The sequence below is a fragment of the Pleurodeles waltl genome, chromosome 3_1 (genome assembly GCF_031143425.1).
Source record: "Pleurodeles waltl isolate 20211129_DDA chromosome 3_1, aPleWal1.hap1.20221129, whole genome shotgun sequence".
NCBI classification, from domain to species: domain Eukaryota; kingdom Metazoa; phylum Chordata; class Amphibia; order Caudata; family Salamandridae; genus Pleurodeles; species Pleurodeles waltl.
Genome location: NC_090440.1, coordinates 1,438,797,403 through 1,438,824,944, shown reverse-complemented (window position 1 = coordinate 1,438,824,944; position 27,542 = coordinate 1,438,797,403). Strand labels below are relative to the sequence as shown.

At 44.7% G+C, this 27,542-nt stretch overlaps 1 protein-coding gene across 9 annotated transcripts in view; it reads left to right on the top strand.

Moving 5' to 3' along the window:
• DIXDC1 (DIX domain containing 1) overlaps positions 1-27,542 on the top strand; it is a 523,962-nt gene that overhangs the window by 424,471 nt on the left and 71,949 nt on the right. For 5 of the 9 annotated variants that reach the window (XM_069224996.1, XM_069224988.1, XM_069224991.1 and 2 more), the window contains 5 exons: positions 7,514-7,564; positions 7,810-7,914; positions 9,993-10,046; positions 16,861-16,953; positions 22,741-22,806. In XM_069224996.1, the coding sequence (XP_069081097.1) occupies positions 7,514-7,564; positions 7,810-7,914; positions 9,993-10,046; positions 16,861-16,953; positions 22,741-22,806 (369 nt within the window). The remainder of the gene's footprint in view (positions 1-7,513; positions 7,565-7,809; positions 7,915-9,992; positions 10,047-16,860; positions 16,954-22,740; positions 22,807-27,542) is intronic. The other 4 variants (XM_069224993.1, XM_069224994.1, XM_069224992.1 and 1 more) reach the window with 1 other exon arrangement.

The window sequence follows — 27,542 nt, the reverse complement described above, 5'->3', positions numbered from 1 at the left end:
ATGCTGACTTGACTGAGAAGTGTGCTGGGACCCTGCTAACCAGGCCCCAGCACCAGTGTTCTTTCACCTAAAATGTACCATTGTCTCCACAATTGGCACAACCCTGGCACCCAGGTAAGTCCCTTGTAACTGGTACCCCTGGTACCAAGGGCCCTGATGCCAGGGAAGGTCTCTAAGGGCTGCAGCATGTCTTATGCCACCCTAGGGACCCCTCACTCAGCACAGACACACTGCTTGCCAGCTTGTGTGTGCTGGTGGGGAGAAAATGACTAAGTCGACATGGCACTCCCCTCAGGGTGCCATGCCAACCTCACACTGCCTGTGGCATAGGTAAGTCACCCCTCTAGCAGGCCTTACAGCCCTAAGGCAGGGTGCACTATACCACAGGTGAGGGCATATGTGCATGAGCACTATGCCCCTACAGTGTCTAAGCAAAACCTTAGACATTGTAAGTGCAGGGTAGCCATAAGAGTATATGGGCTGGGAGTCTGTCAAAAACGAACTCCACAGCTCCATAATGGCTACACTGAATACTGGGAAGTTTGGTATCAAACTTCTCAGAATAATAAACCCACACTGATGCCAGTGTTGGATTTATTAAAAAATGCATACAGAGTGCATCTTAGAGATGCACCCTGTATTTTACCCAATTGTTCAGTGCAGGACTGACTGGTCTGTGCCAGCCTGCTGCTGAGACGAGTTTCTGACCTCATGCGGTGAGAGCCTTTGTGCTCTCTGAGGACAGAAACAAAGCCTGCTCTGGGTGGAGGTGCTTCACACCTCCCCCCTGCAGGAACTGTAACACCTAGCAGTGAGCTTCAAAGGCTCAAGCTTCGTGTTACAATGCCCCAGGGCACTCCAGCTAGTGGAGATGCCCGCCCCCTGGACCCAGCCCCCACTTTTGGCGGCAAGTCCAGGAGAAATAATGAGAAAAACAAGGAGGAGTCACTGGCCAGTCAGGACAGCCCCTAAGGTGTCCTGAGCTGAGGTGACTCTGACTTTTAGAAATCCTCCATCTTGCAGATGGAGGATTCCCCCAATAGGAATAGGGATGTGACCCCCTCCCCTTGGGAGGAGGCACAAAAAGGGTGTACCCACCCTCAGGGCTAGTAGCCATTGGCTACTAACCCCCCAGACCTAAACACGCCCTTAAATTTAGTATTTAAGGGCTTCCCTGAACCTAAGAATTTAGATTCCTGCAACTACAAGAAGAAGGACTGCCTAGCTGAAAACCCCTGCAGAGGAAGACCAGAAGACATCAACTGCCTTGGCTCCAGAAACTCACCGGCCTGTCTCCTGCCTTCCAAAGAACTCTGCTCCAGCAACGCCTTCCAAAGGGACCAGCGACCTCTGAATCCTCTGAGGACTGCCCTGCTTCGACGACGACAAGAAACTCCCGAGGACAGCGGACCTGCTCCAAAAAGACTGCAACTTTATCCAAAGGAGCAGCTTTAAAGAACCCTGCAATCTCCCTGCAAGAAGCGTGAGACTTGCAACACTGCACCCGGCGACCCCGACTCGGCTGGTGGAGAACCAACACCTCAGGGAGGACCCCCGGACTACTCTACGACTGTGAGTACCAAAACCTGTCCCCCCTGAGCCCCCCACAGCGCCGCCTGCAGAGGGAATCCCGAGGCTTCCCCTGACCGCGACTCTCTGAAACCTAAGTCCCGACGCCTGGAAAAGACCCTGCACCCGCAGCCCCCAGGACCTGAAGGACCGGACTTTCACTGCAGAAGTGACCCCCAGGAGTCCCTCTCCCTTGCCCAAGTGGAGGTTTCCCGGAGGAAGCCCCCCTTGCCTGCCTGCAGCGCTGAAGAGATCCCTTGATCTCTCATTGACTTCCATTGCGAACCCGACGCTTGTTCTAACACTGCACCCGTCCGCCCCCGCGCCGCTGAGGGCGAAATTTCTGTGTGGGCTTGTGTCCCCCCCGGTGCCCTACAAAACCCCCCTGGTCTGCCCTCCGAAGACGCGGGTACTTACCTGCTGGTAGACTGGAACCGGGGCACCCCCTTCTCTCCATTGAAGCCTATGCGTTTTGGGCACCACTTTGAACTCTGCACCTGACCGGCCCTGAGCTGCTGGTGTGGTAACTTTGGGGTTGCTCTGAACCCCCAACGGTGGGCTACCTTGGACCAAGAACTGAACCCTGTAAGTGTCTTACTTACCTGGTAAAACTAACAAAAACATACCTCCCCCAGGAACTGTGAAAATTGCACTAAGTGTCCACTTTTAAAATAGCTATTTGTGAATAACTTGAGAAGTATACATGCAATTGAAATGATTCAAAGTTCCTAATGTACTTACCTGCAATACCTTTCAAACAAGATATTACATGTTAAATTTGAACCTGTGGTTCTTAAAATAAACTAAGAAAAGATATTTTTCTATAACAAAACCTATTGGCTGGATTTGTCTCTGAGTGTGTGTACCTCATTTATTGTCTATGTGTATGTCCAACAAATGCTTAACACTACTCCTTGGATAAGCCTACTGCTCGACCACACTACCACAAAATAGAGCATTAGTATTATCTCTTTTTACCACTATTTTACCTCTAAGGGGAACCCTTGGACTCTGTGCATGCTATTCCTTACTTTGAAATAGCACATACAGAGCCAACTTCCTACACCCGAGTAGCTGAAACGGCGGGAACGCATACAAAAGGCCCCTCGGCCAAGGACACGACATCCCGTCCACCTCCCAGGCTTGGGGACACCGAAAACCGGGAGCCGAAGTGACCGAGCTACGCGTTTTACTCGGACGCGAACACATCCAGCACTGGAAGACCCCAGAGCCGAACCAGATGAAGAAACAGTGAACTCTGGATGGAGAAAAGTTGAGAGGAAGTAACACAATGCCCGAACGTATGCAGCCCTGAGAGCAGAAACCCACTCCTGAGCCCACACCAAAAAAATCTTCCAGGCCAGACCGAACAAAGCCCTAGACCAGGTCCCCCCATGAAGTATGACATAAGCCCTGGCCACTACGATGCCCGAACAAGCACTGCAGAACCACCAAATGACCTTGCAGCCGCAATCATAGAAAAGCACGGAGGGCCGTCTGCACCACAACCATCCCCACCATGGACCGGAGCACCACAAACTTCTTCACTGACACTGCCACCAAGCCAAGAAGAGTCCGAAACTGAGACCCCAGAAAAACCAGATCCTGGGATGGGACTAAACCGACAGCCCCCCGTTGATTAAAAAAACCGTGGTTCTGCCGGACACCAGAACTCGGGCAACCTGCTTCCGAAATAGTGCCTGCGAGGTAGAACGGAGCAAATGTCGTCCAGATATGGCTGAGTAAACACCCCTTCTGAATGTAGCAAAGCCACCAGGGGGGCCAGTACCGTCGTAAAAATCTGAGGAGAAGTCTTGCGGCCGAACGGCAGAACACAAAACGGACAGTGCACCCGATCCACAGCAAACCTCAGGAACTATTGAGAGGATCCTGCCACAGGCACGTGTAGGCAAGCATCCTGCAGATCCAGTGACACCAGAAAGTCCCCTCGTCTGACCAATGGAAAAATAGTCTGAATGGACAGCATGCGGAAATGCACTGTCCTAATCCAGGTATTCACCTCCTTTAGATTGAGCACAGGCCGAAATCCCCCTGAAACTTTCTGTACAAGAAACAAGACCGAATAAGTGCCCCGACCCCGTTCGTCTAGCGGAACGCGGGAAATGGCCCCTTTGACCAGTAAGCCTCGCACTCCGTTCAACAATGCTCTTCTCCGTGACCCCCCTGAAGGCAGAGGTGTGGGACGTACCCCTGAATCTGGAGGAACCACAACAAAATCTATGACATAACCATTGGTCACAATGTCTATTACCCAATGATCGTTTACACTGTCCTCCCAAGCTGACAGAAAGCGACTCAGTCTTCCCCCAACCGGCCCTCTGCCAGGCCCACAGTGATTGTCAGGACCCCTTCTTGAAACCACCCCGGGTCGCAGGAGCAGACCACTTAGGCGAAAAACGCGGCTGAAAACGTCGTTTCCTGAATGAAAAGGATTTAGCAACCCTAGTAGGAGAAGATCAGGAATGCTTCTTCCACCCTTCACCCGAAGAAGAACCCCCTTTATAAGGTAAGGCATGCTTCCTCTCCTTAAATGCCTTGGAAAGCATGGACGGCAATTGCCCACCAAATAGGTTACGGCCTTCAAACAGCAGTCTCAACAAGGCCGCCTTCTCCCCTGGATCAGCCTTCCAGGAACGCAACCAGAGGGACCTACGAGCCCCAATCAAAGCCCCAGAAGCCAGAGCCGAAGTACGGACCACATCTGAAGACACATCTGCCAACAACCAGGCCGCTGCCCCATACCAGCCAGGAGCTCCGAACACACTGCCCCATCCTGAACAGCCACTGCCAGTTCATCCAAGTCCTGCACCAACGACTGGGCCGCAGAAGCCGAAGAAATACCTGCCCACAGAGCCAGATTCTCAGCCTCAAAAAGCCCTCTTAAGCCCTGAGTCCACCCTACGGGCCGTGGCATCAGCAGGCACACAATCCTCCGGATTGACAGCTGTTTTGCCAATCAGGGTAGCCAAACGTGAATCCAGGAGGACCGAGGGAGGCCATACCTCCTCACCCTAAAGTAAAGAACGTATCTGAATGAACCGTGGAACCTGAGCCATATCCACATCCACATCCTCCACTCCCAAAATACCATATCCTTCACAGGTCCCCAAAAAGGCATGGAAAATACAGACAGCGTCTGATATCGTGGAAAAAGAGGAAGCCAGCGTTGGCAGGACTAAACACAGGAAACCCTTACATGTGCCATCACAACCCACATCACCTTCCTGGAGCCAAAATCACCCCCAGAGGACGTAGATGGAGCATCCCTTCCCACACTCTCAGAGGAGGACTTCCCTGCAATTGCAGGAGAACGGGTAGCCCAGCCCCACTAGGCCAGGCCATCCCCGCATGAAGAGCTCTGGAAACAGCCCCCTCGAACATCTCCTGCACCTCCTCCCTGGACATGATGGGCGCAGCACCACCACCCTGAATCAGGGGGCTCCCAGGAGTGGAAATGCCATCAGCACCACCCTCCTTTGAGGAGGAAGAAGAAATAATCCTCATAAGAAATTTTAAGGGTGTAGGCGGGAGTCGCACCACTGTACACAGGTAACCCGCTGCACCAAAGGTACTTGACCTTGCCACTGAGCTCTAGCACCTGGATTCCGGCCATTAACTGAACTGTAGGCACAATCTCATCCACAGATAAAATATACAGGGCCCAGGAACAATATCCCAGAACCAATCCAAATAAAGGATAAAACAAGAATTTCAGTCAAAATGCGGGCAGAACGCCCGTCTTACCCGCACAGAAACCCAAAAACACTCTTCGGCATCCCTCCGCGGCGAAGAAAAACCGGAACTGAACGCCCCAGCCACCAAGAGCCGGCCGACCCCGTCAGCCGCCTCCCAGGACGCGTCTTACGAGCAGCCCCGCCTGCTCAGAAAAGACGCGCCCGGCCGAAGCACACCTCGCGGAGCTCCACTTCCCGAGGAGTGCATCCAACGATGACCTTCAGGCCCCGCCGTGAAGGTAAGTGAAAAGGGAAAGTCTATCGTGGGCTAGACAAAAAGAACAGGAGGGGGTAGGGGTGGGGGGGGGGTTTTAAAAGGGAAGGGGAGGGTCTAGTGGGAGGCAGGAAGCCTCATTGGTTTGAAAGGAAGGCGAGGGAGGGACGGGAGGTAATGTGGTGTCTGTTTTGTTTGTTTTTTAGTTTACAATTTCAAGATGGTGAATGCCAGTCTTGGAATGGGTAAATGAAAAAAACAAATAGATGACCCAACGTTTATGCAGGTTCAGGGCCAGCCCAGTAGCAAATTGCCTGCAACCCAAGCCCATAATTATGGAGGATATAATTAACAGCCATTATTGCTGGCATGTGAGTGGAATAACACTTAGTTATAGCCGTTTTCATTGCTCTTTACCAAACGGTGAAGGCCATCCTCATTGCTGTGTACCCAAACTGCAGAGAAAGCGGGTTTAATAACTATTGAAGCCCTCTGCCATATTGGCCATATTGCTTTTTCGCCTGTGTGGTTCTCCCTCCACGTGTTGCATTCTCCGTTGTTTAGTTACTCCCATTTCGCATATTTCTCCGAAGACCCTTGTATTCTCTCCATTCTGTGCTTCTCCACCCTTCTCATGTATTGCCCACTTCATGGTGGCTCCTTTTCTTCTACTCCTCCAACCCACTTTTATTTTTACTTTAAACCTCCTCTCCACGATCTGTTCCTCCATTCCCTCGTAATCGACGCAGTCTTTTTCTTTTTAAAATGCATTTATTTATTATTTGGACATCATATTGCTGCTGGTCTGCCAGGTTAAAATAAAAAAGCGCTTTAACCATATTTTATTTTATTTCTTCTTTTATTACCTATTCATTTCAGATAGGTAAAAAATAGCTCCCAAGTCCTTTCATTGGCACATGCATGCATGGTAATGTGCACACCTACAAAATTGCAGTCACTCGTGGCTTTCATAGCTTTTTTCTCCCTCACCCCCACCCCCTAAATTTGTCCACGCCGCATAAGATCGGCAAGAAATAATTTTGCCTATTATGTACAGCATCACAAAAAAGGAAATGGCGACGTCACAAAGTTCCAAAGATGAGACCTTTTGGCTTTGTCAAGTATTGTTTGGACATGCTTTGGCCAATGGCTTGAAGTAGTCCCCATCCTTCTCCAAGTATCTAGAGCAATCGTTAGTGCAAGTGCTCATAGTATGAATCAATTCACTGCTGCAACCCTCTCTAAGGACCTGGGGGGAGACTGTTCAATTTAAAGTACCACTCAACTGATGATTATCTAATAGTCAATTGGGATGTCACTATCACCCAGATAATATTTTGCTATCAAACTATTTCCCTGCACTCAAACCAATTTTCATAATTTTGTTACTGATTTTCACTATGACCCAATTGGGATTTTACTACCACTCAAATAACATTTCACTACGATTCCACTGGTACTTTGTTGCTGCTAAATTCGTACTTCACAATTATTCATTTGATAGTTCCTTATCACTCATTCGATATCTGTTTTTTCACTAACGTGCTTGAGGTAACGTACGTCCCAATGGTGCAGTGTGTCCCTTAAATGGGGGCACTAATTGTCCTATGGCCTAACTGTACCTTTTAGGAACTGAGCCTGAGTGACATATTTAGGTCACTCAGTAAATATTGTGTTACATTACATCACTGATTTCACCATCACTTAATTGAGATTTCATTACAGTATTTCACAGGCATTTCATTTATCTATACTTTATTATCTATCAATTGATATTTTATAGTTTCTCAATATTTTATTTTTCTCAACTGTTATTTAATGGTCATTCAATTACTAATTCATTAACAATTATTGGTATTTGACTACCAACAAGTTTATATTACTTGCTCATTTAGTTAGTTCTCTATTTTGATACCTCTCAATGTGTTGTCTCAATCAATTTCAAAGTATTCATTAGACTTTGTTAAATTCACAGAAACAGCTGCTGAAATTCAAACAGGAAACTAGAAATCTACAGGGAATAAAGGTAAGATACATACAATTATGCGGATTTAAGGAAAATGGGATCTTTCTGGTACCTTCACTGAATAGCTTTGCATCAGAGCTTTGGTGACCCATTGATTACGTTTTTATCCCAAGCTACAGAGAAAACTAAATTGTAAGATTAGATTAAAGTCCCTTATAATAGGACCTTTCTTATTCAGGGGATTGGTTGTAGAAGTCAATTAAGGTCAACAGACCCTTCTAATAGACAATTATATTTTTCCCCAGGATGCCTTGCAGCAGAGAATGGCTCAGCAGGAAAGTTCTGTTCTCCAGCTCAAGCAAGAACTGCTAAGGGCGAATATGGACAAGGACGAGCTGCGTAGTCAGAACGTAAGTCTGCATCTGTATTCTAGTCGTTCACATAGATTCTTGTATGTACAATATTTTGGTGCAATCAAATCATAACAAATGGCGTAATCTCATTGGTTGAAAGCTATCGTTATTACATCATTGCAAGATCTGTCATCTAATAGTGAGGGGAAATAGAGTGTGACAAAATAAGTATTTCCTGCTGAAAAAATTACGTATTTACAAATGTGTCTGACGTACACTTATGCAACTCAGTAATGCATAAAATGATTGACCAGGTCAATATATATATAATTATTCTGTTAAAACGTTCTCAACCATCATTTTACCAAGACATTTCAGAATTCATTTGATTCTTTAGGCTGTCAACTTTTGCTTATGAAAGCAGTTTACAAATAAGCTAGACAAAGTCCTTTAAGCGGCGGTAGGAGTAATTTGAATCTTGATTTTTATTTTTTTACCATTAAAGTCATGAGCTTGTAAAAAAATCATCTATGGAGTAGTTACATGTGATAACATCTATCTCAAGGAATGGATTCACATGAGTTTTATGCGTGCTTCTGATTTAAAGTGTTGGGTAATAATTCACAAAAAGCTGAGCCATATTAGAATTAAAGTAGCCTTTAACTTGTTGGTGGTCATACCACCTCTACAAAATGGGGCAACTGTGACATGCTTTGCTATTATGACATAGTCAGCGGTGCAACGCGAAATGATGGGGTCTTCCTGCTGACTGTGATGAGGCACCCCGGAGTCTTCCATACCTCACAGATATTCATTGGTCTTGGGCTCAGTGGGGGCTCTCTGAGGGGTTGGGGGCTATTCTGCACCGAGGGCTGCAGGGCCCTGCCTAACGCCTGAGTGTGGGAATCCTACTAAAAAACATGAAATCATAAAAAAAAAATTTAAAGGAAGAATTCCCAGTTCTACGCTCGTTTCCCCTAAAGTGTACTCTTTACCCCCACCCCCTTTACCCCTGAGTCAGCAATACAAGATACTTCCCCGACGTTTGACTTCTTCTGTCCAGCTCTTCCACTTTTGGAAGTAACAGTTCTTAAATAATCTTCCCAGTTTGTCAGGACACCTGTGCGCCTTTCGAGTTTAAGAATTTCTTCCCCAGGCACTTTGATCTTTTCCACTGTGACTCCTCCATCTGAAGAATTCAGTGTTGTAGACATCAACCAAATACTACACCGTCTGGAAGAGTGTTTACAGGAACAAAGAAAGTCATACCATATCATGATTTGAAACAAAAAAAGTGTGTACAGTGCAAAAGTTAATCACTGGGAAATTACAAAAAGTGCACTGCCAGCTGTGTGAGCTGACCCACCAAAGTACTGCCCTTGTCTGGTTTTGGCCGGCAGACCATCCTCTGTTGCACTTTCTGCACGTACTGGGCAGATGCAGGACAATCCATACTCTCAAACTTATCCAACAAAAAGCCCCACAGGAGAGATTTCAGCTTTTACAAAAAAAGGTGCTGTCTTAGCTAGGGCATCAAGCTGGTCATTCCATCCTGGGAGATGTACTAGTTAATGCGGAGCGGCAATTGGGTGGGGAACCCCTTAGGTGTGCACCTCAATCTGGGTCCTTCCCTGTCCCTTTCTCACATAGATCATTGTACTTGGGCTGCTATGTTTCATGTAACTAGTGTGTTCTCATAGTGCTTGTGTTGCAGCCATTGCGGGACAATAATTTGCATTTAAGTTAAATGGTTTCAGCAGTCCCTGGAACAAAAATACTTCCTACCTGCTGCTTTCCAGAGTCTATTGATGCTTGTGTTTTACCCCCACTGAAATTAGGCCTAAGGGATGGAAGGGGGAAGGAAAGGAGGTCTAGGGAATGTATTAGCTATGCAGTTTATAAACAGATGCCGAGCTTTTAGTTATAAGGCCTCAGGCTCTAGAGAAAAACTATTCCTGATCATTGCCCCATTTGGGATATCTCACTGGGCTTTAGTTCCATCCCATTTCTTCTTTCAGTATCACCACCAACCCATACTTTCTTTTGTATTACTACTTTTTTATCCTGTATTACAACCATTTGAGCCAATTTTTGTCCTTTCTTCCTGTCCTATAATTTATTGTATTTTGTTGCAGATCGAATTGCAAAGGAAGCTTGAAGAGAGAAGCAGACTACTTGGAGAATATAAAGTAAGACACCTTCCCAGTCCTTTCCTGTTTGTTTCTCTTTTTAGAGCATTTAAATTACTTGTGTGGATTTGTCAGCTTCAAAATCTTGGTCCTAACTGCTTGAATGTGGGTTCAGACAGAAAGGAATGCAGCCCAGTTCTTGCCAATTTATGTGCAAGTTGGCTGTTTGGTATTGTGAATTGCCTTGATACTGGCAACTGACATCTTCCCTTCCTAGCAGAAGTAGTTGCACTCCCCCTCCTATGCGTCCTCACCGGTTCGGGCCTACCTCAACACAAGGCACCAACCAATATGCCCTGCTGATGGAACGGGTGCCGTTTCGCTTCTGTCCTCAGTGGCACTCTAAATTCCCACACACCGACAAACATCTGGTGTGTAACCTTTGCCTCTCCCCCAACCATCAAGAAGCCACCTCTGATGCCTGCAGATCCTTCTGGTTGAAAAAGACTCTCCAAGACCGAAGAGCTCGTCATCTGGAGATGGCTCACAAGACTCTGGAAGACACACCGGACATCTTTGGGGAGGAGCACACCCAAGAGGAGCCGGAATAAGAGGAGGCCTTTTCCATCCAGGACTCAGACATCCATGCGGATATCGAAAGTGACGAGGTGACATTGGCGCAACCCGTGAGTACCGTGGCCCCTTCTGGCCCCTCTAAGACTTCCAAAAGACCCCTTAATGAGGTTGCTGACTGCCACTGCCACCAGGCCATGGCAGGCTCCGAAAAACAGGTTCAGATGCTCCACCTTCCGGCTCAGCACCGAAAATTGCTAAGATCAAGACATCATCTTCAGCATCGACCTCAACATCTTTGGTCTGAGACGTTATGGCAATTTCCATTCGAACCTCAGCACTGACCACTTCAGCTCCAAGCCGGCCAAGCTCCACATCCAATTCGGTAGCGACAAAAGGGCACCAGCCGGAAAGCTTGGTTCCGAAAACCAGGGATTCAACCTCTTCAGAGTCAAAAGACTCTAGCCAATCTTCAGCCACACCATTTCCTGTTGAACTCATTTTGGAGACCATGGATGTTCGTCAGCACCGCCTCCACACCCAGAAGGGTACAAGGCACATCATTGCTCCCCCCCCCACCCCCCCATTACCTTCAAGCGAAAACTATCTTTTCAGGAGGCTGTGAACACATCACTAACTCCAAAAAAGACCAAAGACAAGGCTTCCACTATTCACAAGCCCTTTTCTCTTCCCCCTCCTTCTCCTCTTCCTCCACCACCTACTTCTCCTCCACCTTCCTCCCCTCCTCATTCACCTGCCTCTCCTACTGCAGGAGACTTAACACCACAGGGTTCCCAATTAATCATGGGGGAGGATTTGGGTAGGACACAGCAGGACCCAGATCCATGGGACACATATGACACTGATCCTATGATCTCCACAGATCCAGAATTATATCCTGAGGATATTACATCCTACCAGCAGATGATTGCTCAAGCGGCCGCCTTCCACAATGTTGGGCTTCACAGGGACCCCATTGAACAGGACTTTCTTTTTGATATCCTATTGTCTACACATAGAGATATCCTGTTCCTCCTCATGCTCCCTGGCATAGTTCGTCATGCAGACAACATTTTAAAGGAGCCAGTCCGATCTAGGGTTATCACCCCTAGAGTTGACAAAAAATACAAAGCTGCTCCCTGAGATCCGCTATACATAAGATCACAGGTCCCACCCGATTCTATAGTAGCTACTACCACACTTAAACAGGCCTATAGTCAGGGGACTTTCCTCCCCCAGATATCGAGAGCAAAAAGATTGATGTCACACTGGTGCATCGCCAACTCACATTCCTTACTTGCTAGATATGATCGGCTCATTGGGATGAGATGGAGCAACTCCTGCAATATCTCCCAGATGAGCACCGCAAAAGGGGACAACAGATTGTCACAGAAGGGCAGACAATGAGTAATAACACCATCAGATGTGCCCTGGATGCTGTGGACATGGATGCGTGTGATATAATCAGTCCTGCCATCCTAGTAAGGAGACGTGCCACGCTTAGATGCTCAGGTTTTAAACCTGAGGTACAACAAGCGGTACTAAATATGTCCTTCGATAAGGAGCATCTTTTCGGCCCTCAAGTGAACTCCACCTTTGAGAAGCTGAAAAAAGACACCAATACCGCAAAGGCTATGGGTGTTTTACAGTTCCTCCTCCCAAATGGGTACTTTTTGTCACCCCAAATGCAAAGGTGGTTACAAACCAATGACCTCAGATGCCTCCACTTCTTAGATGAGACAGCCTTCCAGTTCCTTCTCACAAGGCTTCTATAGAGACGCTTATTGAGGTAACAACACAAGAGGTAAGGTAAGAGCGCCACCAGCCACACCTTTATATCAACATCTAAACAGTGACTGGCTGTGTCTTCCCACTCCACAACTGTCAAGGAAGGCCTTCAAAATTTCCATATTCAGTGGGTCAACATCACTTCGGACCAGTTGGTCCTCTTCATTATCCAACATGGTTACTGTCTGGAGCTCATTACCATGACTCCAAACATTCCCCTTTTGCTCTCATAGGGTCTCTCAAGAACATCATCTCCTCAATCAAGAGGTTCAATTCCTTCTTCTCAAAGGAGCCATCAAGCCAGTTCCGCTACAATACCAAGGAAAAGGAGTATATGCTCCTATACTTCCTCATTCCCCAAAAAAGGCGGCTCTCTTAGGCCCATTCTAGACCTAAGTCCCTTAAACCACTACATTATTTCAGAACACTTTAACATGGTCAGTTTCAAGATGTTATTCCCCTTCTACAACAGGGCGACTTCATGACTGGCTTAGATCTCAAGGATGTCTACTTCTATATCCCCATCCCCCCTGCACACCTCAAATATCTCAGATTCATGATTGCTGGAGAACACTACCAATTCAAAGTTCTTCCTTTCGGAGTCACCACAGCTCCCAGGGTATTCGCAAAGTGCTTATCAGTAGTAGCAGCACATCTCAGGAGACAAAACTGACACATATTCTCTTACCTAGACAACTGGCTTGTCAAAGCCAGCACATTGTCACAATGCCAGCTCAGAGGACAGTGGACCTTCTGCACAACTTAGGTTTCACACTCAACATTCTCAAATCCCACCTTCAACCTCTCCAAATACAGCCCTATCTAGTAGCTATTCTCAGTGCTCTATTTGGGATTGCATACTCCAATCCAGCTCGTGTTCACAACTTTCTGTCTCTCCACCCTCAGTTTCAAGAGAACTCATCATACACAGTCAGGACTGCTAGGAATTAGGCCCTCCTGCATTGCCATTGTTCCCTATGCTGAACTCCATATGCGTCCCCTACAGCAGCGTGTCTTGTCAGTGGGCTCAACCATAGGGTCACCATGAAGATCTAGTGTTGTTAGAACGCCATACTCACTGCTCTCTGTATGTGGTGGCACACCACCAACCTGTTGAAAGGGCGGCCTTTTCTAGACCCTATGCCTCAGATCATTCTGACAACAGATGCCTCACAACACAGTCTTGGCCGCTCACCTTCGAGACCTCTCAGTACATTGCCATTGGGATCATCATCATCAATCCCTACACATAAACTTCCTAAAAAGCATTTCATCACCGCTCTCATAAAACTGTTTAGAAAGACTAAACAGCTCTTTGTAGCTTTCTCACTACCCCCTAAAGAAAATCCAGTATCCAAGAACTGCATAGCTAGTTGGATAGTAAAATGTATTCAAACCTGTCATGCTCGAGCAAAAAGACAACTTCCTGTTACCCCCCTCCCCCATACAACACTCTAGCAGAAAGAAAGGAGCCACTATGGCTTTCCTTGGAAATTTGTAAGATGGCTACATGGTCTACACTATATGCATTTACAAATGTAGATGTGTAGATGTACTTGCACGCTAGAAAGATAATGTAGGCCAAGCAATACTAAGACAATTTTTCAGTCAACTGCAACTCCCACAGGCTAGCCACCGCTTTCATGGAGGGACTGCTTTACAGTCTAATGCAGAGCATATGTATCTACAGCCACACATGCCATTGAATGGAAACTGTTACTTACCCAGTAGACATCTCTTCGTGGAATGTAATGCTGTAGATTCACATGCACCCTCCCCTGGACATCTGTGGCCGTTTCAGTTACTTGTATATAGTTGTACATATATAGATTTACCTTTGCATGGACATCTCTTTTTCTATACTTCCTTTACACTCCTTTTCTCACCCGCCTGCGAGAAAACACTTTTAACAAAGGAGTTGATGGCCATGCTCAGTATCACCTAGAAGGAGGAGTCACTCAATCCTGTGACTCGAAAATGTTTACTCCAAGAAAAACAAATTGAAACAGTCTGAACCCTACACTAGATAGCAGGATTATGCAGAGCATGTGAATCTACAGCACTGCATGCCACGAACAGGAGTATGCTGGGTAAGTAACATTTTCCTTTTAGCTGCAAACATCTGGCTGCAACATTATGGCCTTCTAAAAACATTTATTGTGTAAAATCTCTTGTAATATGTATGCCCTCTCTGTCACTGGTTTTCACATTGTAGGAAACGTTTGATGTTCAGACCTGTCTTTAATGAGAGGGGATAAATACATAAAAATATACATATTTATATAGATTGCTAAGTGAGGTCTGACCTAGCAGTTCATCCCATCACCCAACTTTGGGATGCAAGTGTATTTTCCCCCTGAAAAGACCGTTAGGGAAAGCTGAAGAGTTATTTACCAGTGGCTGAGATTGATTCAAGCATCCTCTCCATCACCTTTTAGTTTTTCTCAGGGCCTCGACCTGAGTGTGACTGGTATGCCCAGTCATGGTTCCGACCTAACTATGTCATTAAAATCACGCTGCACCTCACTGATGAGGCCCAGTAGGTAGAAACTGGTTTGGAATTGCTTTTTTGTACCGTTCAGAGATAACCAGACTTGGTGGTTTGGGTTAGGCGTTGCTATTGAAGAAGGACCGAGCCAAATAATCATGATGGTGGTCCTTATCAGGATTGGTAAGTAAATAAATACATTATGGACTAGAAAGCTACCCACATTAATTACAAGTGGCTGAGATTAGTTCAAGTACCACTTTAGATAATAAGTAGAAACAAGTATTTTCATGGGTGGGCAAACAGGAATGTGGAAAGATTTGAAGGGAACAAGATCTGAGGGTGGGGTTCACACAGTAATTTTATTTTTGGTGAGGGGGCGGATTCCTGGAACTAGGGAAAATATAATATGTAGGACTGTACCACCAGTCTAAACTATATGAGGCTGTTTCAAGAGAGTATCACAACACAGACACTGGGAGCATAAAGGACTGACTGGCAAAACCATGAGGGCATGAATTTGGGGGATTGAGCATCATGATATCGGGCATGACGAGTTAAAACGATGAGCACTATGTGGGAAGACTCTGTGTGTGCTACACAGCTGATAATAGACCACTTATTGTATTATAATAAAGTAAATGTCTCATAAATTGTTGTATTGCTAGTCATATTGATGTTCCGCCAGGTCATAAACGATCTCAAGTCCATTCCTAGATAGTTATAGAACTTCTTGGTGCCTCTGCAATCTTTATCCCTTATGTAATGGCCAGTACCTAACTAGCCCTTCACCACTTAGTTTTTTTAATTTAGTAGTAGACATAATTATTCTGCTTTTTGAACCAGTCATTCCGAGGCTACCAGGCCATTGCTGCATAAGCCACAGCTCTTGCAGAATGCAGCAGCCCGCCTGCCTCAGAAAAAGTCAAACCATGTCGCACAGAACCCAACAAATCTCTGTACTAGAAAACAACATATTTAACTCATCTTCTTGGTATTCAATAACCTGTAAAGTATTGCCCTGTGTAATGAAAAATATGATTGGTTAATATCACCCGGATAAACTATGCCATTCTTCGGACCCCTCTAACTTTAGATCTCTACAGCACTATATCGTCTCATGTAGATTAAAAGTATGGATGTGTTAATTGCAGGAATTAGCAATTGTTGTTATTGCTTTTAGAACTCAGCAAACTTTGTTTAGCTCATGACATTTTTGAAGTTTAAAAAAGTGACTGAAAAAAACTATACCTAGGTGTTTTGAAGTAGAAAAATCCTCAAAAAAACACACGTAGCAAAAATAAATACATTGGTACTATAAAATATACCAAGTCAGTCCTTACCTAGGAATAAGCAAGGGAAAGGTGCTAGACAACAAAACTATAACGCTAAAAATGAGAAAACAGTTCTGATTGTTCCGGGTTTTTCTTTTCTTGACTGATTGTTTTGAGGCACACGAGAAACCCGGGTAGAATGAAAGATTGCTTCTTCTCTTTTGTTTACTCTGTGCCATCTGTATTTCATCACTAGTACACTTTCATAGGACTGTGTTTTTGAATAAGGGAAAATATCCATAGTTTAGAGAATAAGTTTGATTCAATCACATTATTACAATTTAATTTGTAGGTTTTTAAAAGTATTTCTTGGTCTCGATTAATTTATTTTTTCTATCTATACTATTTGAGAAATAATACAATTTCAATAAAATGTAAATAATAAAATGCACTTGAATGCAAGGACTTTACAAATCAAAATACTATGTAACTGAGATGGTCACAGTGAAGCAGTATCCATCTTATACTCCATCTGTAGTTAACTGATCACCTATTCATGGCAGAGCATCTCAAAGTCTACCCTGTCTTTCAGTCCAGTCGTTGAATGACTATCAAGTGTGCAAGAAATGTACAGAGAAATGGCATCTCTTACTGGAATACATTATTTTAGCCATTTCTTGTCTGACTTCCCCAGATAGACCTATCCTTATTGTGATGGTATTTGACATGCATTCATCTGTTTCTTTTCCAGAAAGAAATTGGCCAAAAAGATCGGCTTTTGCAGCAGCATCAAGCTAAACTGGATGAAGCCACGAGGAAGCTTTCAGAGGCTAACCGTCATAAGGTACTTAGTACAGCAAGGGCTTACCTTTGGATCAACAATAAGGGTTCTAGAATTTGATTTTGTGTACTGATGTCTTGTTGGTTTTAAAGTCCAGAATCTTCCCCTGTTTGATTTTTGAGACTTATTCCTAGCATTCCTTTGATGTCCATTCCTGAAGACTCCTTACAACTGCTGCTGTGTTCAAGCCGGATGTGCTATAAATTTGTACTATGACAAAGGGCTTTCCATGTCTCCCAACAGCCATTGCAGTGGGCATCAATGGACAGGCCTCCTTCATCTAGCTTACTTTGTGTTTGACGATGTCTGTTTGGATTTTGGATTCCAGAATGCCCCTTTTTTGGTGATGTCTATTTGAGATTTAGATACTAGAATCTTGCTAGTCTGATGATATCAAGTTCTGTTTTGGAATCCAGATTGCCCCTTTGCTTCATTGGATCTGTACATTGGATTTCAGGATGCTCTGTTGTTTTGTGGTGACTGATTTCATGGTTTCATTTAGATTCCATAGCATCCCTTCTGTGAACCCTAGCTTGGTTCTGGATTCCAGAATTCCACTTTGTTCAAAGATATCCGGTTGGGTTGTGCATTCTAGAGTACTCCCTCATGGTGTCTGGTTTGTTTTTTAATTCAAGAATGGCCTTTAGTGTGAAAATGTCTAGATGTTTTTTAGATTCTAAAATGTTTTTCCTGATCACTTCTAATTATAGTTTGGAGTCCAGGATGTCTTTTTGTTTCCTAGTCTTTGGTTGGGCTTGAAAGTCCAAAATATCCTCTTATTGAATGGTATCTGGTTCTTTTAGATTCTAGAATGTCCCTTTGTTTTTTGATGTCTTGGAAAGCTTCAGATTCCAGAATGCCTCTTTGAGAACTTCGGGCTGCCCTTGGATTCCAGAATGACACTTTGTTTCATGGTGTCTGTTGAGAGATGACACCTATTGTGATGCAATTCACTCTGTCCCCTCAAGTGACTTCTTAAATCTCCTGTTCTGTTATAGATTAGTGACATCCCAAAGGCATGGTCATAAAGTATGATTATCACTTTATGTATTTTGTGTGTGTTTTGTGTATAAAGTTGGGCAAGCCTACACATTAACAGGTAAAGTGAAGCCCAGCCAAGGGGTCTCGTTTGGCTCCAACAGCCCATGCATGACCGAGCCCATGAAAGTATTTGGCATGTAATCATGAAACAAACATCAAGAAAAGCCTTTTCAAATTTCTAAAAATGTATTAACACATAGAAGCTTTCTACCTTATTATTTCAGATTATAAACTCCACACTGGAAGGTAGTTATTAAGATGGATAGATTTTGATTTTAAACATGAACTTAGAAACTTTCCTTTCCCAGGCCCCCCACCCTGATAACAATGCCTTAGGTTAAGTACGAAGCATGTCAGTTGTCATCTTAATCTAAATGTTACCCTGGTTCTTATTATAGATGCAGCAAAAGTGTAGGCTACTAAACCAAACTCAAGAAATGTTTTTGTACAGGACACATCATAAACTCAAGTTTTTGAAGGTGCTCTTGCATGTGATACTGAAGAAAAAGTAGAACCTGTGAAATAAAGTACTTGGCACACAATTTGGTGAAGTGGGAAAGCCGGATTTGATCCCATATTTTTCTAATTTCACACTGCAATTCAGCCACTAGATTGGTATTGCTTTGTGACATCAAAGGTTAGTGCTTTGCCCTTAGTTCCTGGTGTATGAGATCAGAGTGTGAGTAACTGGCAGAGTCCACATTTTATTTTTGTCAACTTTACACAGCCGACCCTGCCCAAGCATATAAGAGCGCTTCACAACAGATTCCTTTTTTTCATAAACGGGAAGATCTGCCATAACTCACAGGGTAGAGAGCAGAGGCTGTGATTTGAACCTGATTTCCCATATTACATGGTTGGCAGCTGAGCCACTAGATCACATCACCTCCTCGGAAAGCTCGGCTCATTTTGAGCTTGACATTCCAGGATGACCTCAAGTTGAGCCAGCGCCAATCATCTGGCCTCTATTTGTTTACTGCTATCACCCCCTTAATTGAAACTTTAGAGAACTTGGCAGGAGACGCAAGACATGGGACTACAAGTTTGGATTCGGTCAAGACCACGTACAGAGAAATAGTGACTGAAAGGGAATTCATTTCCAGGCTTGAAAGTTAAAAGTCCCTAAAAAGAGCGTGTCTGGAGCTCCATAATTTTTTTGACAGCTACCATGTTTGAGATCTCACAACTCTAGGTCATAATGTTGAGTATTTTATTTGGGTGGAGAGCCTGTACATGTGACTTGTGCGAGATGGTCACAGTTTTTAAATTCTGTCCCAAGCAGAATTTCAAGTTAGTTTCCAGGTCCATGAATGAACCCATGTTGTTTCTTTGAATTCTGGAGTTTTTGGTCTTATTTCTTATGTCATAAATTGTTGATCATATGTCCCAGAATGCAAAGAATAAAACTGGATTAGATTAGCTACTCGCAACATTCCCTGGTAAAATTGAGCATTGTGTCTATGTGACATTGAACATTATTTAGAGCTGGTTAAACTTGGCCTTTTTTGTTAGGTTGTAAGCAAAATCTTCTAACTTGGGGCCCTATCAACAAAAAAAGATTTTGTAGACACAAAGCATGTGATTCAAATAGTTGAAGGTTTTTGAGACTAGGAAAATCTGCTGTGCAATGTTATAAAGCTACATTGAGTTGAAAATGTATTTTCTACTTGCGCAATACATATCACAACTGTGTATGAATCTGTAGAAGTGGGTGGGCTAAGAAGGCTCTAACCGTTGCCTAGTGATTTGCATCAAGCTGTATCAATGGTTTGTGGCAGCAATTGCAGTCACAAACTATTGACTGGATACCTACACCAAAATGTAGTTGCATCCATTCACATGGTGGAAGCTGTCCTGGAGAATTAGCTTCAACTTGAATGTGGGCATTGGGGGTTCACAGAGTGGTCCAGGGGATCACTGCATGCTCCTCTCCTCAGCCCCCCCCCCCCCCCCCCCCTCCATTGCCATTCACATCTTGCAATTTTTGGTTCAGGCTTGACAGCATAGCTGTCTGCAATACCTGTTGTCACCTAGACTTTCAAATGGGGCTTTTGCTCCATTCAGATGTGTATTTCTCTCTCACGTAATGCTATTGGCTGGTTCATGATTGACAATTTCTGTACAAGTATATCCTCTATTCTGCCCTGCTTTGAGAGGCGAAACATTCTTAATCGAAAAAGGTACAGCACACTTCTTTTAGGAAATACATTTAGATGGTTACTTCAGTCACTTCTATATAGTGAGGAGACGAAACACAGGAGACTGCAGCCCCTGCGCGGCGCAGCAGGTCCACAACCCTCGAAGGAGGCCCCATGGCTGTCTTTTGCCGTGGGCTAGCTTGGCCCAGTTAGAGGGCACACAGGTAGCTCACCTCCCAAGCAGCTTGGAATAATACTTTAATTCCACGCCACATTCAAATCACTACCTCCGGCGAGCTGGCTGTTTACTTTTGTTATCTTCCCACTGATCACCTTTTTCTCCCCCCCCCCCCCCCCCCACACTTAATAGCCCCCTGCTCCCTCTGCCGCATTCCATGGACTTTCACCTCCTGTTTAGCAACTGTATAGGTGAATAAAGTGAAGGGTCAAGTGGCAATTGTGTGTTAACCGGCTATTCACTGGTCTGAGGTTGTCAGCCTTGGCCATGGCGAGACCAGTGAGCACCAAAGGGACCCCTCCAGGATCCGCAGTGGGAGGGGTAGACGAGGAAGGGGTGGAGGAGAAGGATCAGGCTGTTGCCAAATTTAGTTTTGCCAAAGGTACTGTACTGTCAGAGGGAAGTGCAACACTGCCCAGGCCCCACATCTTCAAAGGGATCCCCAGTGAGGCCAAGGAATGTCTGTAAGATATGAGACTGGGAGGTGGGGGGTGCACTCATCACATTTTTAATTGGCTCCTATCCACTGATACAGTGCTACTGCAGCCCTGCCAAGTACCACGCATCACGGATTCGACTAACGCATCTTAGTACTGAAGTCATTATCACCACTAAAATGCATTAGTCACACTGACTGAGCACTCCTGACCACCCTGTGGAACGCTCCGAGGTTGCTGCATCTCCAAGAGCACTGCACTATGGAGAGCATGCATCAGCTGGCGCAATCAAACACTGGCCATGCCATTGAAAAGACATCCCAGGTGGTAACCTTACTGGTAAATGGCCAGTCCAGGAAGTTATACCTGTGAACAGTTAAGAAAGGCACAAATACAAAGAAGCCAGTCCAGCCCTGGTCAGACACAGGTTCTTATTACTGAAAAGACTGTGAATGTGCACACTGAGCAGAATTCGCTGCAGCATTTGGGCTAGTCCAGACATGTTGCCACTTCTTAGTGTGTTTAGTGGCAGCCTTGAGTTACTTATGTGGTGACATTTGTGTCAGAAGGTGGGTTTGAGTGTCACATGGCACCACGGACTGTAAAGTGGGCTATCCCCAGGTGCTGCGTGTTGTGCGTTTAATGTGAAATGTAACACTCAGAATCCTGACTTTTTAATGCTAAAAAAATTGTTTGCTTGGACTAGTAGTTTTCTATTTCCATATTATATAGTATGGGCATTCGGCTCCCAGAATGCGTACTACTCCTGAATATAAATATGCAAACAAGGCTTATGATCAATCATGACATTCCATTTCAGGTGCTTTGCTGCAGTCACAAAATCATTTTTAGAGCTTTTCATTGCTTAAAATGATATCATTTTCTATATGTATCCATTCCCACTTCATTGTTTGGTTTTACTCGTGAGAAAGTGTCACTCTGAGTGTCGTTGAACGTACCTCATAAATATAGTGAATCGATTATAATGTCACACATGGGCCATCTGAAAACTTGGTATTTATGCTCTCGGCGTATTTCCTAAAACACCTTTTAAACTTTGCAACCAGTTTCCTTTACTATAATCTGTATTGTGGCGACATTAAAGAGAAAGGTTGAGGTCCAACGAACGTAAGACTCATTTGTAATAATTCTTTGTTAAATGCCAAGTACTTTTCTGTTGACTTGCTGCCCTCTAGCGGCCCAATCACGGGCGAGCTAGATTCATAACGGAATAGATTTGACACTAGCATGGTTTAGGCCTGGCTTGAGGGCGCGTCCGTTGTGTTCACTGTTACCAATTCTTTAGAACACACATAGAGCCGGCGCTGGCTCCGGACAGGGCAGCATGTTTATTTTACCTCATGCTGTTGGTATTTGGAGTATTATCCCATGTCCCACGGAGTGCTTGCGGTGCCGTGCTTTCAGCACCAATTTGCATCCCACATGCAACTCTTTATCTCATAGATGCATTGTATACAGACAGCAATGCTTTTTTTATTCGTTTTTAACTGCGGCAGTCTTCTATTAATGTTTTAATGAGGATTCAAAATGCACACCAGGCCTATTGGTTTTGAGAATGTTTGTAATACCTGGATATGTTAAGCGCTACATGCTGCCGTACAGCCACGTGAGATTGTAAGCTTAGATATCCTGTGATTGCATTTGATTAGTAATAGTCATCCGGCCAAGAGAGCCAGTTGCGGAATGTTCTCCCGTCTACCTGGCAGCAGGTGACGGTGTCTCGGGTCCGGTGGGTGAGGACACGAGGTCTGAGTGGAGGGGGTGGGGAGAGAAAAGAGGAAGTGTGGCGTCTGTCACATTGCAGCAGCACACGCAGTGTTGCCTGTTAGCCTACATCTTGTGTTGGATTTGTTTACAGTGACATGCATAATGGGCTTCCTACCGAGGTTATGTAATTTGGTTCTCTCTTTTTCAGACCGACTTGGAGAAGGGTCACAAAGATTCCCTTTTGCGCCAATTGGTGAGCAGAGAACAAGACGAGGTTTGTTCTACAGAAGGAGACTTTATAAGTAGTGTTCACATTGTAATTGGACGCAATCCATAAGGAATGCAAGGCTCGTTTTTAATCATAAAGTTTGCCGTCTTGTAAGTTTTAGTACTCTGAGTTCTTGAAAAAAAATCCTCGTGTGGTGAGCACATAGTTTCGTGAAATTAAACAAGTACAAGAACTCAGTACAACTCATTTTTTTTTTTTAGCGAATTGTGAATAGTCGCTGTGACTCACAATTCTTGAAATTAGCAAATTATATTGTCTAGGAATGAACATTAGGTTGTCGTTTTCATCCCCTACAATGAACACTGTTTCCTAGTGAGGTAGACATGCTATGCTGCTAATGGTTAACTTTCATATCAATCGGAGCATCAAACGTTACTTCTCCTGCTGTATTGGAAAATAAGCAATTTTATCTGAGAAAAGAGGAATTTGATTTATCTCATATTCCGGGCTGATTCTGGCATTGGACCACTGAGCGATCTGAAAATCAGTTTGTCTGTGGTGAATACCAGGAAGCCCCTGAGCAAATTAGTAAATGCATTTGATGTTTTTGCCCTGGCTTTAGTTGGTGGGATTTTTTCTTTTAACTGTACCTGTTAAGTGGCGAAGCTGCGATCTTAGCGAGTGCAAGCAGACTTGCCAGGCCAATTCACACAGTCGTAGTTTAAACCCCTCGCCCACCTTCCCCGTGACCCCTGTCTGGAAGCAAGACATGGCAGCCACGCAGTACCAATCCACCTATTGCCCCTTGCAGCAGCTGGAACATTTTCAGCTGGTTTAAACTTAGTGAGCTTTGCGCTTCCGAAAGCTCACAAAGGTTTTTTGTTTTTATAAATGGTGACACAAGTAATTTTGCACATCCGAAATTTACAAGCGATCAACCACGAATAATAGGGTTTGGCCTTCTTATTTTCCCAGATAATCTGATTTTTATTCCTTTCACCTGGCAAGAAGAGTCTTGATTTGTAGTTGCTCTTATACTTCACAACTCTCTAAAGAGGTAATGCCTGTCTTGACCAATGTTAGTGTGTTATTATTGGGTCAGCAGAAGGCTGTCCTGTCCGGATGTAGGTAGGAGGTGGCCATCTTTGTACGACGAGGGCTAGATTTTTAGCATATGCGCACAATACTAATTTACATATAATGAATCTCAGTGAGAATTAATCACATAATCAGTGCTTATCCTAAAAAATAGGCCCAGGTAGCTGTTTTGTTAGAAATGAGGAGGAGCAACAGGAGCTGCAACTCTGGCCAGCAGGGAGAGAAAGAAAATGTTGATTTTGATGAGAAAGCAAATGAGCATTAAAATATAGCAAAATTACTTACAACAGGTGCCTTCTTCCTTGAGCACACTTTGGCCCTCGTTACAAATGGCCCGGTGTTTTGGGCGATATTTATCAGGCTTGCAAAATCCGATGCCACTTGGTCAAACCTTTTCAGGGCAGATAGATAAATCCCAATTAGGATTGTTTCCCTGAAAAGGGGGAATAACATGTTGATGCCTAATGACCCAAATGCTTTAATGTCCCGATAATAATCGGGCATTTTGTACCCGATTCATTTATCAGGGGAAAAATGCTGGAGTGCCTAATTAGCTGCCAGTCTCCAGGCAGCGTTATGTGCAGTAAAGGGAGAGCTTTGATTATTAGTGAAATCGATCTGCTTGCCTTTGAGGTAGATTCATACTGTAGGTGTTTTACACTTGAGTGCTGTAACAGACATTTGTCTTTCCCGCCATGTCCATACCCTCACTCAATGCTTGGCTGTAAAATAAATAAAACAGTAAATGGGCCCAAAGTTTTTCTTAGCACCAGCTGCGGTGCTGCAGAATGCCAGGTTTGCCACATGCCTGATTCCCTTTTCCTTGATTCTCCTCTACTCCTTGTCTTTTTATCCCACTCCTGCACGTTCTTTTTGCTCATTGCGTCCCCAGTTTGTAACTGCTTTATTATCTTATCTTTTCCTCATTTCCCCTTTCTCTCTCTTACTGTGGCCCAAAGCCTGAGGATGAGAAATACGTCTCCTCCCTCCACCCCTGACTGCATGTGGCCACCCTTTGCCACCATGGGCACAGATTAAGGATTCATATCACCACCTTGCTCCCCTGTTCAATCGTTCTATTGGGCTAGGTCCATAAATCCTAGCTTTAAGATTTGGTTTGGTTCTTAGAGCTCATTCAGCAGCTTTGTCCGCAATTCACTTAGAGATCTGTTAATAAAGTCACTGTATACTGGGCCAGGTGATTTGAAAGACCTCCCTGACACTAGAGCCATGAACATGCCATTACTGGGTTCGAGATGGCCTCCTGTTTCATCCAGCCTGCTGCTGCATGGGTTGCTTAGAGAGTAGGAGCAGAGGTCTTCTAAAGTAAAGACCAGTATTAGTGCTGCTACACGATACCTGGTGAGGCCACAGTATGAAAAGCGCAATGTGAGAACAGCAGCTGAGGTTATAAGGTATCTCAGTTATACGATAACTCTGAGTAAATCATCAGTTTGCTGCGGTCAGTGTACAACCAGTTAATCTTAAATTCAAATTACTGTGGGATTATTTGGCCTTTCTTTCATATGGGGTATATACAATCATTACCATTAATCTAGGAACATTGGTTACACTTATATTTGCAGCTGCATGAAGTTACAAGCTTGTGACAGTTTGCGTTTAGAAGAACTGTGGAACTATCATTTTTGCTATCCTTTATAATAATCTTCTCCATCAGTCTACAGGTTTGCGTAGTTCTAAAAAAAAAACTAACGTTTGCTAGTTGACTGCATTATATAACTGGCATACTGTAGGAAACAACAGAGCACATTTTAATTAACAAGGTGTAATAGCCTGGAGGAACACTTTATGCCAAATTAATCAAACATCAGTTCCTCTTGAATGAGGTGCGGTGTTAAAGCAGGATTTCAACTTCTTTCCCAATTCTTATTTCTGATAGATACATCTATCTACCTGTGGATTCCTCACCTTTTGAATACTCCAAATGCGCCAGCATACGACTGAAATCTTTTCTTTCTAGCTCTCCACGTCAATGAGGACGTCACAATAGTATGGCTCCGCATGTGACTCGGTCTGATGTCATCAGAGCCTTAAGAAGTCCTCGCTGGCGTGCTGACACCAGTTCCTTTTTTTCCAGGCCTTCGACTCTTAACAGTTTTTTCTACCTCTCCTGTTTGTTACACTGTTTCGAGGTAGCTTATTCGTTGAAGTTTTCGTTGTGTTACACCAGCAAAGAAGTCGGGTTTTAAGTCGTGTTGAGAGTGTTGAGGTCATATGTCGGTTACTGACCCGCACAAAGTTTCTTTGGTGACTCAGTTCCAACCCCAACGTTGGGGGATGTTCTTCGTGCCAGAGAATGAACCCAAAGGCTTTGAAGGAAAGAGAAGCTAAACTGTTCCTGTCGAAAGCTAAAAAAGAGAAGCTTGGTCGTAGAAGATCGAGAGGATTCATTGTCACACCGGTCACACACCGCTCATCGAAGTCGCATAAAAAGCAGCGTTGTCATGGCTCACGGCGTCGTTCCTCTTGAGATGATAGCCATCTCTGGCTTCTAAGTCTCGGTGCTGGTCGACTTGGGAGGTTAGTCCTACCTTATCTCCTCTTCAGCAGAAGTTGCATGATGTATCGCTGGCACCGTCTTTGGAGGGAATTTTGGCATTGGCGTCTAGTCCTTCATGATTCTCTCCTGTTACTCCAATGGATCAGGAGAGCGAAAATCATGAGTCAAGTCAGGCTCAGCCGCAGCAGGTGTATCTGGGTTTTCCTTTCCGGGGATGGACCCGTCTGCCTTTTTAAATGCTATGTTTAGCTTTTTTAATAGAGCTATGGCCTCTGCTAGTCCATGATGGGCCCAACAGGACCATTGGCCTTTATTCTTGGAGGACTTCCAGGGACCTATAAACAGGCTCCTTGCTTGTCTTTCATGCCAATGGCTCCAACGCCATCAAAGATGAAGGCGCCACCGGTGCCGATATCGACGTCAGATAAATCTCCTCCAGCATCAAGTCACTCTGCTCAGGGTGACATGCCGGCTCCGGCTTCACTGGCACCGCAAAAGGCATCTTTGACGTCAGCACATGCTTAACCAACACCAAGACTAGAATCTAGACTGAGATCTAGGAGAGAAGCCTTGAGGCTTTTAGAAGAGGAGCAATATTATGAGGTGCAACAAGAACTTGAGGAAGGAGAAATTCCTTTACCTTCTCAAGGTATTGAGGAGGCTAGTGGATTGGATAACTCTCAGGAGTGGGAGTCGTTATCGCCTGGGGGTATTCCTCCTCCAGAAGTTGCTGGTTACCATGGGGTGATAAGGAACGCAGCTGAATTTTTGGAACTGCTGTTAACCACTTTGGAATTAAAAACAAACATTCTGACCGAAGTTCTTAGCACCTCTTCTGCTACCTCAGAGCCTTTGCTTCCTTTTAATGATTCTTTGACTGAGCTGGTTTTGGACCTGCGGCGCAAACCTGTCACTACTCCAGCTGTGTATAAGGTGATTGATAGAAGATATAGAGCTGTAGTAGGTGACCAGCAGTTTCTTACTCCGCATCCTTCACCTGAGAGTCTGGTGGTCCAGGCTTGTTGCTCTTCAAAAGCAGCTCCCGGTTCCTTCCCTACAACTCCGGCGGATTGGGAATCAAAACGCAAGGAACAATCTGCAAAGAAGATCTCCTTGTGTAGTATGGCATTAAAGTTAGTTAATGCTACTTGTGTGTTGGCCA